At 37.0% G+C, this 13582-nt stretch overlaps 1 protein-coding gene across 1 annotated transcript; it reads right to left on the reverse strand.

Moving 5' to 3' along the window:
* Positions 1-1184: 1184 nt before the first annotated feature.
* On the reverse strand, positions 1185-13205 carry LOC113354406 (ubiquitin carboxyl-terminal hydrolase 12-like). The gene is made up of 17 exons (XM_026597768.1): positions 13006-13205; positions 12573-12625; positions 12296-12485; positions 12103-12198; positions 11934-12005; positions 11729-11794; positions 11348-11410; positions 11056-11148; positions 10840-10965; positions 3564-3626; positions 3373-3468; positions 3007-3070; positions 2657-2804; positions 2390-2532; positions 1917-2119; positions 1581-1831; positions 1185-1467 (listed from the first exon to the last, which is right to left on the reverse strand). The coding sequence occupies exons 1-17, from the start codon at positions 13051-13053 to the stop codon at positions 1185-1187; spliced, it is 2058 nt and encodes a 685-aa protein (XP_026453553.1). The 5' UTR covers positions 13054-13205.
* Positions 13206-13582: the final 377 nt, after the last annotated feature.

Consider the following 13582-nt stretch of genomic DNA (forward strand, 5'->3'; position numbering starts at 1 on the left):
TTTTTGTCTCCAATTTTTAGTCTAACTTTTTTTTTTTTTTGCCCAGATAGTATGAAAAATCGTCGGTATTAAAATTTTTCATTGACGACCCTCAACAGTCGTTAATGTTTAGACTGTTTAAGTGACGACTCTAAACTGTCGAAGATTCATTAATGCGGAAAGTACGACAGTTTTGGGTCGTCATAAAAATGATCAATTCCCTGACGACCCTTTGGAAGGGTCGATACTGTTTTGGTTACGCATTTGACGACTAAACAGTCGTTAATGTTTTAGAAATGTCGTTATAGACTGTCGTTAATCTCTAAAAAGAGTCGTTAGTTTATGACAGTTTAGAGTCGTTATTGTTTTGATCATGATGTATATGACGATCCTAAACTGTCGTTAATGTCGGTGAAGGGTCGTTACTTGAAAAAAAAAATATTAATCAAGGGTAAAATAGTATAGTCATCTTCCGATTTTTACACCCCTGAAAAATTTGGGGGGCAAACAAAATTCCATGGCCCTCAATTAGAAGTTATGGCCCCCAATTAAACTAGGTTATTAAGGTGGTAAAGTCATTGTGCGAGATCGAAATTGTTTTTTGTGGATCCGGTAAGTTGTCATTAAATTTAGTACCGATAACATTCACGCTTTAAGTTGGCAGCCGGCCAAACATTATGTCTTATTTCCGGTGATCAGAATTCTAACTCTGCCGAATTAATACTTGCAGCGCGCAATAGTCACTTTAGAGACAGTGTTTGCTCTGAGGAACTCACTTATTTTCTTTTAAATATCTGGCAGTACTGACGGAATCAGCGGTCGGCTAACTACAAACTAAAGTGCCACTCTCTTTTAGGTAAAACATGTACATAAATATCGTTGGACCGACGATTGTACTTAATATTCCGCGTGCTCTGATGCTGCTTCTGAAAATCTCAAAGCTCATAATCAAATGGAAAGTGGCTAAAGCCTTGAGATACAAATACAAAAGAGCATTGGCAGATAGATAGACTATAGGTTAATGATGATGCACTTGGGCGTGCTCTGGTGCTGTTTCTGAAAATCTCAAAGCTCATAATCTAATAGAAAGTCACTGAAGCCTAGAGAAGCAAATACAAAAGAGCATTGACAGATAGATGGCCGATAGATAGACAACAGCTCCAGGATTGAACTCATACTGTACTAATTTATGTGTACCCTTAACTCTATAAAGATCCATCAAAGAGATAACGGTTCACTTTTTCTAAATACATTTCCTTCTCAATCTCCATGGCAGATATGGCTTCTCGTGCCTTCTTCAATTCATCTTCTACTTGGATAAAACGTGCCTTTTCTGCCTGCATAGACTGATAATCGTCATAGAAAACCTTTTTAATAACCTCAAAACGCTGACGATGCCACTTGACATTGAATTCGAGCTTCTCAGCCATCTTTAGCTTACGCTCCCATGTTTCGATCCTTGATGGAGAAATCTCAGAGAAACGGGTGCTGTTCATATCCATGACAAATGCCATAATATCAGTCACCAATGCAACGTCGGCAGAATACAAGGAAGATGTTGGAACATGGCTAGAAGCAATGTGATATATGTCTTTTTATACAAAGACGACTGTGTCTTCAAAACACTGAAGCCTCCAATTTCTTCAAATTTCTCATCAAGAATGTTTTGAGGCTCTTCATACAGTTGACCAGCTAACGGATACTCAAGCAAAGAAGATGTAATTCCTAAGAGTTTGGATGGTTCAATAGTGGCAACATCATTTGGCATCTCTTCATCTGGTGCCTCGACTTTCACAAACACCGGTACTACCTCATCGTGATTTTCCTTCAAGTTGCCTGAGAGAGCATTGTTCTGCAGAGGGTACGTTACTCTTCAATTAGGAAGACGAAACAAACTATAATGCAACAAACAAAGAGAGGCCTATTACAATCATAACCTTTATAAGATTGTCACTGGACTTCTCCTTAGAAGGGACCCCAAGCTTTTGTTTTTTAATAGGTCGAACAACAGACACATTGGCTTCAATTATACAAGTGTCATTTATGATATATCCTTTACCAGGATCATTGAGTTCACTAAGAGGAATCAACGATGCAACACCCCAACTACTTTGTCTCGGAGAGAATTCATGTTGTGTATCTGCAATACTCAAAAGGCCGGAGTTACCCATGTTTTCTATTAATGTATAGATAGACAAGATAGTTAAAGTACCCTAAATGATAAAGATAAGCAGAAGTTTCTGAATGTGTGTTCTACTGTTCTTTGAGAAAGATGAGTGCTGTACTTCTTTTTTTTCCTAACAAGTTTCAATCTAGACCAGGTCTTTAATGGCACAGTCGCTGGAACCTCATGATACTGTACGAGATTTCGAATTAGAGAAAATACACATACAAGCAACAATGTGGATACCTATTCTCAATGTCTGCTTGGCATGGGATTGATTCACGACTGTCAAACTGAACTCCGCATACACTGAACTAGTCGAGTCTGCAGTGTTTAGGTACACTGACAAGTGATCCACATTGTTTCCTTTTGGAAAAATCATTGCCCGCCTGATGGAAAGAACAGAAAATCCAAGCAGGAAAGAGTTCATTTAGTTAGTAACTGTCCGGTTCGCATCAGTAGCGGAATCAAATTAAGTAAACAATGAGGACATTGGGGAGAGAGCCAACATACCACTCATAACAGCTGACAGAGAAAACATCAGAGTAGTGTTCCAGTGAGTTCAACTTAGAAAAGTTTTTGATTGTCCATACAAATCTTGTAGATGATGAATCCTTGATTGGAAGACTCTTCGCTGGGTTAACAATTTCTGCTTGTCTCTCTGCTTTTGATGAACAATCATGAACATGAAGAACTCTTAGAAAGCCTAACTTCATTGAACCGAAAGCTCTACCAACTTATTTAACAATATAATTGCACCAAATATGCATGTAAAAAAAGATAAAATAACTTCAACTAGCAAACTGAAGCTTTGCATCTAAATGAAGATTGAAGCTATAAATATGGAGTCTGAAAATTTATACCTTCTATCAGCTTGGGACCCGGAACGTAACGTGAATGCACCACCATAAGCTTGTCCTCTTGCTGCTGCATGACAAACAACTACTTAAATATCGAATCAAATATATTAATAACTCCGTTGATATAGTGAAACCTTCAAAGCTGAATTACTCTGCTTCAAAATTGTGCTAGACAAAAGAATTAAAGCAAACGGCTACTTAAACAACACAATAATGATGGTGTTAAATTTTCAAGAACTGTGAGTAGATTAACCTTGCAAAGGAAAATGCGTATATCTGATTGGGCTACAAAATTAACCAGTGCGAAGGAAATCTACCAAATGATGGTACTGAAACTGACACAAACGAATATGTGTATAAGGCAATTACCTGATTTGATGCAGAAGTTCTTCTCCAGGAATTGGAACAGTGCTCCAGGCAAAGACCGGGAAAGTGGGAACTTCCTCTATTTAACCAATCATCTACCTAGGGAATGAATAATTAAAACAAAAACCTCCCTCCCAGTAATTATCAATATTTAAAAAAAACCAAACAAATATACTAGATTAGGATGAACTCACCCGCTCAAAGTGATGGAATAATATGTCAGAGTCCTGAAAGTATTTACCCCGTGCAGACTTCCACTGAGAAAAATAAAATAAGCCTAACTTGAGGGCATGAACTAATCATATTGAGGAGATGATATTCAAGTGGCATGGCAAACTATTGAGACTTTCGTTGACTGAAGTGGTTGACTGTTGTAGTATTTCGATTGCGGTAAATAAGGATTCGTTGTTCGGACTTGAAAAGATTTTTAAAACAAAAATATATACAAAATTTGTCACAGGATCAAGAGATACTAGGACTCAGGATTCCACCAATTCTTATACTCATGCGAAACAACTATTAATTCTAGACAATTATAGCTTATAATGATAACAAATATCGACTATTTTCTTTGCGAAAAATAGATTTTATAAAGTATTAGATGTAAATCATAAGCATGATGCATCAAGAGTTCCTAGACTAAGCATACATCATCAGATAAAATCACAAATTATCAAGAAAAATCATAAATCAACTTATAATAGTGCAAATAGTCATAAAAGAATTAAATAGAATTACTCATGCATAAAGAATGGTTTCCTCCATCATCCCAGTATTGGGGTTTAGCTACTCATAATAATCATGTTCTCAAAATACATACTTGATGCTCCAAATATGATTAAAAGAGTGAAAAATATAATACAGTGAAACTACGACCCTCTTTAAGCGTCCAGAGAAGAATGATACTTTAGCGCTGCTGTTGAATAACGACGCAAGTCTGCTGCTGCTAGCACTGTTGAAGAACGACGGCCCTGGAGGGTCCGTTCTTCGTCTTCTTCTTCCTCCTCGAGCAGCAGCAGCAACAGCAGGAAACTTTTCCTGCAACTCCTGTTCTTCGCTCCCCCGGTCTCTCTCTGGTCCCTGCTCGACCCCAAACAATTGATCCCCGTTCTAAGACTTGAACCAGCCTTTTTATACCCAGCAAAACCCACAAATCCGAGTTTATCTATGAATATTCTTTTTATTCTCTTCGGTCAACAGTTGAGAGAAAATCTCACTTCAATCGTCTCTGTACGCGTCTTCTGGCCTATTCTAACTCTCCAAACTTCTCCTCAGACTTGAAAAAGACTAGGTACATCTTTATCCAGCGTAAAACTCTCCCAAAATTCTTCACAAAATCTTTGAAAATAAACAGAAAGAATACGTATCCCTGTTGAACTTTGATTCACTTCTCCCGGCCATTCTAGCCCAATATGTTCGACCCAAACGCACACACAAACCCTATTTTGCTCTAGTAAGTCCAACCCAATCCAATTCCACAATTGAATCTCTTTAAAACTGCCCAAAGATTCTCACACAAAAATTGCTCCTTGCTGCTGCCAGTTTCCCGCCAAAACGAATGTTTGAAAACGTGAAGAAATGTGACCTTCCCCTATCCAGTCCCGGTCTCCCTTTAGCAGATGCCTGGAAATGGGTCACCCCTTAGTAATTAGGTTACCCCTTATCCAAAGTGAGAGTCTGTATAGTAATTTTCTCCCACGAGCGTAAAAACCACTTTTTTAGCCAATTTCGCCGCAAAAGCTTATTTCTCCAAAAATACCTACAGGGACATAAAAAGCCATAATAAATATAAAATCGAGCACTAATAATATATACAATTGAGATTATATAAGACTCAAAAATGTGCCTATCAAATACCCCCAAACTTATTATTTGCTAGTCCTCGAGCAAATCAAATAGAAAATAAAATCCTAACTCACTGTCGCAGGCATCGTCGATTGTATTTAGCGTATGCAATAAGACTTTAAACCCCTAGGTGTCCCTAGTGGCCGAGTTATAGTCTCGGGAGGGCTTACTAGAGATATACCCACAAAACCTTAATACTCCAGACCCTAGCTATCTACAACGAACCTTGGAAGGCACTAAAGAATCTCCTTGGTTGGCATACTTATTGACTACAAGAGGAAGTACCCTGATGCGAAATTCCAATTGATGTACACGAGTTTGCACTCAAGCATACTAAAATTAATATATAAGTGACAGAGCTCTACTCAGATAGTTGCACTATGGACATCATATTCGGAGTCAAACTAATCACATGGAAAGATTAAGAGATGGATATAGAAAAACATAGATGGTTTTGATGTTTACTAAGTGAACGGCGTTTCCCATATCTGTCTGAAGGCCTCCGCCAAAATGAACCTATCCTAATGGATTGAGATACTAGTCTGACTAATATCTACACAACTGGCATATACAAGGGAACCAGTGATTGATAATCCTAACTCTAGGTCAACACAGCTGGCATATACAAGGGTACCAATGGTCGACTTTATTGAATTTATTCCTTTTGGTCAAATGGTCTGGTCTCAAAAAAATTTCTCTTTTTTTTTTTCAACTTTTTTTTTTTTTGGTATCTCAATCACTCTAATTCACCCTAGCATTGGTAACAACTTGAATCGTGAGCCCCACCTAATCACTTAGAGTAACATAGTTTAAAAAATAAAATAAAGATAGAAGTGAAAAAGACTCAACGAGATATGGTGAAACTATCATGTTATTTCTAACACCTGAGCTCTGTGATTTTATGAATAGACTCTTTAGATGTTGCCATCTAATCAGATTGGTTCCTCAACTCCTACAATCAAAATGCTTCCATCCACTTAGATTGGTTAGTGCCATCCTTAATAGGCATAAATTTCTAGGCTCTGGAGTTTATTTATTCATACTGCAACTAAAAAGTTTCTCCCATACCCCCAAACTTAAATCTAACATTGTCCTCAATGTTCTAAAGATGAAATTAAAAGCATGAACAAGGAGAAACTGTTACCATTTGAAGCAAAAGAGATAAGGAAAGATATTACCGTGTTGCATGAGATTGGGTTACCTCCCAAGAAGTGCTAAGTTTAATGTCTTCATCCAGACTTAGGAAAAGATTAGTCAACTCGAACCATAAAGTAACAGACGAAATAACTGCGGGTCTTTAAAACCAAAAAGAGCTGACAAAAGGAAACTGCAGTGAACCAAGAAAATGGACAAGAATAGCATGCCCTTACATAGTTTCCTGATAAATATCGTTAATTGCGGTCCAGGTTCAGGTTCTATGAAAGGGTCTAAATAGAATATTTTCATTGGCTGCGTTTCTTCATAGATGGGATCCGAATCACTAGGTCTTAGAGTCTGTATAAACTCAAATATGATCTTAGAAGCGCACAATAATAACCTAAATAACTGAGGATCCTCCAAGTCAATAAGATTTGACTTACAAAATTGACCACAATGAGAGTAGTGGTCACTCTTAAGCAAATGTGTCGATTGTAATTTCCTAAAGCATTTAGGTTTAGTCTCACAACTTAATATTCGACACATTTGGAATATAAACGTTCCCACATTTGGAAGAAAACTATTTGGTGGGAAAACAAAGTCAATCTGGGTATCATAGCCTGGGAAAACCACATCAACCAGAGGATGGGTTTCTAACAACTGAACTTCTTCCTGGACATCATTAGGTTCGGGAAAACGAGTATGAAGGTAATCTTGTAAAATTGTCGAGGCAGAGATATCAAGTCCTAAGTGAATGGACTTTCTGAGAGTTAAAGGTAAGGCACTAGGAAGGTGATAATCACCCCCAAACTTAGAGTTTTCAGTGTCTCTAGATAGACTAGTTACAATCTCCCTAATTTCTGGATCATTAGATTCTTGAAAATGGTCAATTGATTCTTCTAATTTATTATCAGGTAGTGCATCTTTACTCATCTCTACGGGTATATCTTCTTCATCTAAGATTATTGTTTCTAAGTCGCTATACTCTAAAACAACATTTTCGGAATAAACTCGTTCCTCTAAACCACTATCGGCTTCGTAATCAAAAGGAAAAACTACATCGTCTAAAACGATGGTATCCCTAATCAAATCCTCGTCCTTTTGAATAGGTGAATAATCATAAAAATTATTTGGATTTGAACTAGAAATAATATAATAATTATAAAGCTCAATTGGATTAATAGATTCCTGATCACTATGCCTACATATTTCAGATTCTTCATTACTACTATCCTCATCATCATAATAGTACAAAGATGATTGCACCTTATCTAAATAAGTAGTGTCTTTTATTCTAGCCTCGTCCTCTAAATTAAGCAAATATTCACTATTGATATCAAGGGTAGAATTAGAAACCCTATTTTGGAAATTTAGATTATTACGAGCAGCATTAGCTAACTGTTCATTTTCTGCCTCTAGACGTGCCTGAATTTCACTGAGCATAACACTTATACGTTCACCACTCTCGTTTATCATCTCATAATATCGTGTACACTCTTCTTTTGAACTATTCATTGCAACTAAAAGTTTATACGTCCTTTCAATCCGTTGTTGGGTCTCTTCTAGAGAAGGAACAGGTTCAGAAATATCATAATCAGGACTAGTTTCCAAAAACGAGTAACCAGTACTACAGTGTTCCTGATTTTCTTGCTCGTAAGACCAATTCGCGTGTGGATAGTAATTGGGATCACCATGGTATGAACCATAACCTTGAAAAGGTTGGCGTTCCCAACTACTATTCCCACCATGGTCATAAAAATGATGATGTCCATATTCAAATTCAGATCGATACTCATTGTATTGGCTTCTATCATACCAGTTCGACATTCTTAATTGCAAGGGAATTCTACACAATCACAAACAAGGATGACTCGACCAAATCAAACCTATAAAATCTAGCAAACAACAAGCATGATGGCTCCACTTAGATTGTTTCTAGACCAACTTCTAATCCTTCGAAAGGGAATTCGTTACAATTTAAGCAAACCCCTCTGGAATCAATCCGAGTCAAAGTAAGTTGAATTGAGGCGAGGGAAGCTCAGTGGAGCTTTGATACCCAAGGCCTCACCGCTATCACAAGGCGGCGCAGTCACGCATTCAACTCACAGAAACCATCATGAACTTTGAAGTGTGCTTAAAGAGCAACCAATATTTTTCGAACGACTGTCCTATTAAGCTCGTTACCCTATAGGTCTCGTTATATTCAAAATTTTAGGCTTAGTTTCGCGTTTGGTTTCGTTTTCCTAAGGCGGGCAAGAAGAGAACGGTGATGAAATCCGGACACTTATCTTGTATGGCCAGTCCTTGCCCTTTACTAGGAATTTAAAAACAGTCCAAATTCGTCCTCAATCAATGAATCACCTTAAGGAATACAGTAACTCGCTTACAGGAGATTCGCGAGTGTTTCGATGGACTTACCTCCCGTACCAGACGGGGGATGAACCGTTGCAGTCGACTCGGGCCACGAATCCTATGTCATGTACGAAACGAGGGGCCGAGACGATATTGTAATTGTCGTCCTTCCCTGCAAACAGTTTATATTTAGTTTTTTTTTTTATATAACCCTTCCGTAGGGTTTAAAATTAAAATAAATTGTCCAAAGTCCAGAATAAAGTCCAAATAAAAAGTCAAAAAATTACAAAAATTATGACAAATAAAGCCTATTTACAAATTCTAAAAATAAATAAATAAAAGCTATATACAAAAAAAAAAAATTAAATCCTAAAAAAAATTATGTCTTTTTTTTTCTTCTCTTTTAGCTTTTAGCTTTAAGCTTTTTGTTCCCAAGTCCTTAGTATTCCACTTCGAACCTGTAAATCAAAGACACAAAAAAAACGTAAAAAGGAACAAATAATAATAAATAAATAAAAATTAAACCTAAAAACAAATCTATATAGAAGTCCGCGTCGGCGGCGCCATTTTGTTGTAGTATTTCGATTGCGGTAAATAAGGATTCGTTGCTCGGACTTGAAAAGATTTTTAAAACAAAAATATATACAAAGTTTGTCACAGGATCAAGAGATACTAGGACTCGGGATTCCACCAATTATTATACTCATGCGAAACAACTATTAATTCTAGACAATTATAGCTTATAATGATAACAAATATCGACTCTTTTCTTTGCGAAAAATAGATTTTATAAAGTATTAGATGGAAATCATAAGCATGATGCATCAAGAGTTCCTAGACTAAGCATACGTCATCAGATAAAATCACAAATTATCAAGAAAAATCATAAATCAACTTATAATAGTGCAAATAGTCATAAAAGAATTAAATAGAATTACTCATGCATAAAGAATGGTTTCCTCCATCATCCCAGTATTGGGGTTTAGCTACTCATAATAATCATGTTCTCAAAATACATACTTGATGCTCAAAATATGATTAAAAGAGTGAAAATATAATACAGTGAAACTACGACTCTCTTTAAGCGTCCAGAGAAGAACGATACTTTAGCGCTGATGTTGAATAACGACGCAAGTCTGCTGCTGCTAGCACTGTTGAAGAACGACGGTCCTGGAGGGTCCGTTCTTCGTCTTCTTCTTCCTCCTCGAACAGCAGCAGCAACAGCAGGAAACTTTTCCTGCAACTCCTGTTCTTCGCTCCTCCGGTCTCTCTCTGGTCCCTGCTCGACCCCAAACACTTGATCCCCGTTCTAAGACTCGAACCAGCCTTTTTATACCCGGCAAAACCCACAAATCCGAGTTTATCTATGAATATTTTTTTTATTCTCTTCGGTCAACAGTTGAGAGAAAATATCACTTCAATCCTCTCTGTACGCGTCTTCTGGCCTATTCTAACTCTCCAAACTTCTCCTCTGACTTGAACAAGACTAGGTACATCTTTATCCAGCGTAAAACTCTCCCAAAATTCTTCACAAAATCTTTGAAAATAAACAGAAAGAATACGTATCCCTGTTGAACTTTGATTCACTTCTCCCGGCCATTCTAGCCCAATATGTTCGACCCAAACGCACACACAAACCCTGTTTTGCTCTAGTAAGTCCAGCCCAATCCAATTCCACAATTGAATCTCTTTAAAACTGCCCAAAGATTCTCACACAAAAATTGCTCCTTGCTGCTGCCAGTTTCCCGCCAAAACGAATGTTTGAAAACGTGAAGAAATGTGACCTTTCCCTATCCAGTCCCGGTCTCCCTTTAGCAGATGTCTGGAAATGGGTCACCCCTTAGTAATTAGCTTACCCCTTATCCAAAGTGAGAGTCCGTATAGTAATTTAGGATAAAGTGAGAGTCCGTATAGTAATTTTCTCCCACGAGCGTAAAAACCACTTTTTTAGCCAATTTCGCCGCAAAAGCTTATTTCTCCAAAAATACCTACAGGGACATAAAAAGCCATAATAAATATAAAATCGAGCACTAATAATATATACAATTGAGATTATATAAGACTCAAAAATGTGCCTATCATTGACCCGGATGAATAGCTTTCTACAAGAGAACTAAATCATCAATGAGAAAGTACCTTGAAGAACTCATCATCAGGGACTTGAAACTTCTCATGCAGGCGCAGTTTGATGTCAGCTAAAGTCTCTTCTTCATGGATTACGAGGAGAAAAGGGTGTCCAAAATTACAGCCATTATATGGATACTGAACAAGACCGATTATTGACAAAGAAGGCATTGATGTAAATAATATAGACCATATTGTAAAACTTCACCGTTTGTATTTACTAACCACCTTTTTCATTTTTCGTTTAAATTCTTCTCTGTTGACGTGATTAACTTGGATCATTATGTCACGAGGACCTATATATTTCTCTCCCTCTAAAACCTGTTAAAATGAGCAAAGTTCAAAACCTGCTAAAGACATATGATGATGTCATATTTCTAGATGCATATATCATCACACAAACTAAAGCAAGCAACTGAAAGGGAAAAATGAAGCTCAAAGTAAACATTTGGAATGAAGGGAGTCCCTAAAAGAACTTAAATAATGTAATAAAACACTAGGAACACAGATAATAACTTGCCTCCTCTGCCCGCAACGACCATGTTTTAGGTAGTTTGTCGAAACTTTCATTAAGCGGGTAAATCTGTAATGTGTGATTTTAAATCAAGGGCAAGAAAGCATCAAAGGACGAAAATGAATGAGAGATCCTAATCCATATTAGTTGGAACCTCCACCTCACAAGGTGAACTTGCAACATACATCATTTCTAATAAATGATCTTGTACTATTTTTCATAGGTTCCTTTAACAGTCGCAGTCATGCAACTGAATTTGTCAAGGAAAACCCCCTTGAAAAGGATTTTTCCATTGGTTGAACAAAATTAAGAAAACATACAAGGACACAGAAATTGTGTTCTTTCACCTTCTGGTAACTATGGAAGTATAATCGACAGACAAAGTACCTTTTGGATACTGTTAGAGCGAACTAAAAGCAATCTAAGTTCTGCATTTGGACGAGATAGCTGAACCTGTTTCAGAATGTTTCAACCAATCAGTACTCTGTTAAATGAACCCTATGAAGTGCATAAACGCAAAGTCCCAGCAGAAGAGAAAAAATGTTGTTACAGAAACGATGTGATCAGAAGTGAACTGAGTTGAGTAAGTTACCTTTGACTTTAACTTGTAGAGCATATCACCAACTGTTCTCAATGAATGACTCTCAACATTATAAACCGACAACTAATCACAAAAGAATTAAAAGTTTTAGAAGAAACACACAGTCTTTACATATTTAATTCTTACTAAAAGAATCTTTGGATGCAGTAAATTTTCTCACTTCATCCCTGGCTGCATGATAGAAAGGAATGTTCATAGTTAGGGCTGATTGTCGTGCAGGGGTATCCAGAACTTGGTAATATAGGATATCAAACATCTGTTGGGAAAAAACCCATTAATAAGTGTTTTAGCTTCTCGTCAAATTACTGGTTCCTCTAATTGAAAAATTATCTTAGGGAAAGGAGACGACTAACCTCACAGTTGTGACCCAGCATATCCAACAGACTTGTATTTCCCCATCTCTCGGGTTCATATTTAGGTTGGTTAGACTGATAGTTGTGAGGTGTAAGTCTGATTCTGGTCATGCCGATTTCGATTGGATAAATCAAACCAAGCTGGTTAGCGACTCTTCTCTCCACCTCGTGACATTTCATCGTGTTTGACCTTGAAATTTTTACATGATGATAATCAGTAAGTAAAATAATCTTCACAAATAACATGAATGAGGAATTGGATATACTTGGTACTTACAGCTCTAGAGTAAAAGCATCTTCCTGTTTATCCAGAGACCGGAACTTGACAACCTATAATAATAATTGAGCAGCTAAATTGAGTATAAGAAGACTGTAAATGAGAAGTCTTTGTTCACTGTATGTGCATGCTGCTGGTTAAAGTGAATTATTGTTACTCGTGTAGTTCTTGTGCTTTCTCAGCACATTGCAATGAATTTTGCTGTTTCCAAAAAGACAACCTACAATAGTCAATTGAGCAGCTAAATAGACTGTAAATTAGAAGTCTTAGTTTACTGTATGTACATGCTGGTTAAAATGACTTCATTGTATACTTTTGAGCAGCAATGATTACATTGAAGGATGATGGAAACATTACAAATAGGGTTTGTGTTGATTTGAGTTAGGGTTTAGACTAAACCCTAGCAATACCAAAACAGGGAGCAGATGGTTACCTGTTTCTCTGGGTAAAATATTTGCTTCTTCTCCCACTCCCCAGACATGAATTCCGTCACTGAAATGTAGATTTCACCAAGATATCTGGGTTCAAGTATTTATTCCCGGGTTTTTTTTCTTCTCTGCCCAACTACTGTACAGAAGAGGTTTCATATTAAAAAGTATAGAATAAATCGACAGACGGAAAGAACAAGCAGCAATTCTCTACATCGATCTCTTAAAAAGCACATTCACCAGTCTTAAATAAATGATTTTATCGGAAGTGCTAGGCTTCCCAAGAGAAATCCCCCAAATCTATCCACATTAGGTGGCATCAATCTTGTCCATTCATTTGATAAGGGGAGTGGGGCTGGGGAAATGAAGGGAGTCCCATTTAGTGTGGTATGCGAGGGAAAGTTATTTTTGGACATACTCAAATCTTTCTAGGCATACTAAATAAAGACAAAAAAGGATGTGAAATAACAAAATCAGAAATCTCCTTAATCATGTTTTTAATGACAAATCTACCCTTTACGAATTAGTGTTAGTAATCTGGATTAGTGATTAAAACTTTGGATCAGTGATTAAAAATTTTGT

This window comes from Papaver somniferum, chromosome 1, assembly GCF_003573695.1.
Source record: "Papaver somniferum cultivar HN1 chromosome 1, ASM357369v1, whole genome shotgun sequence".
Taxonomy (NCBI): domain Eukaryota; kingdom Viridiplantae; phylum Streptophyta; class Magnoliopsida; order Ranunculales; family Papaveraceae; genus Papaver; species Papaver somniferum.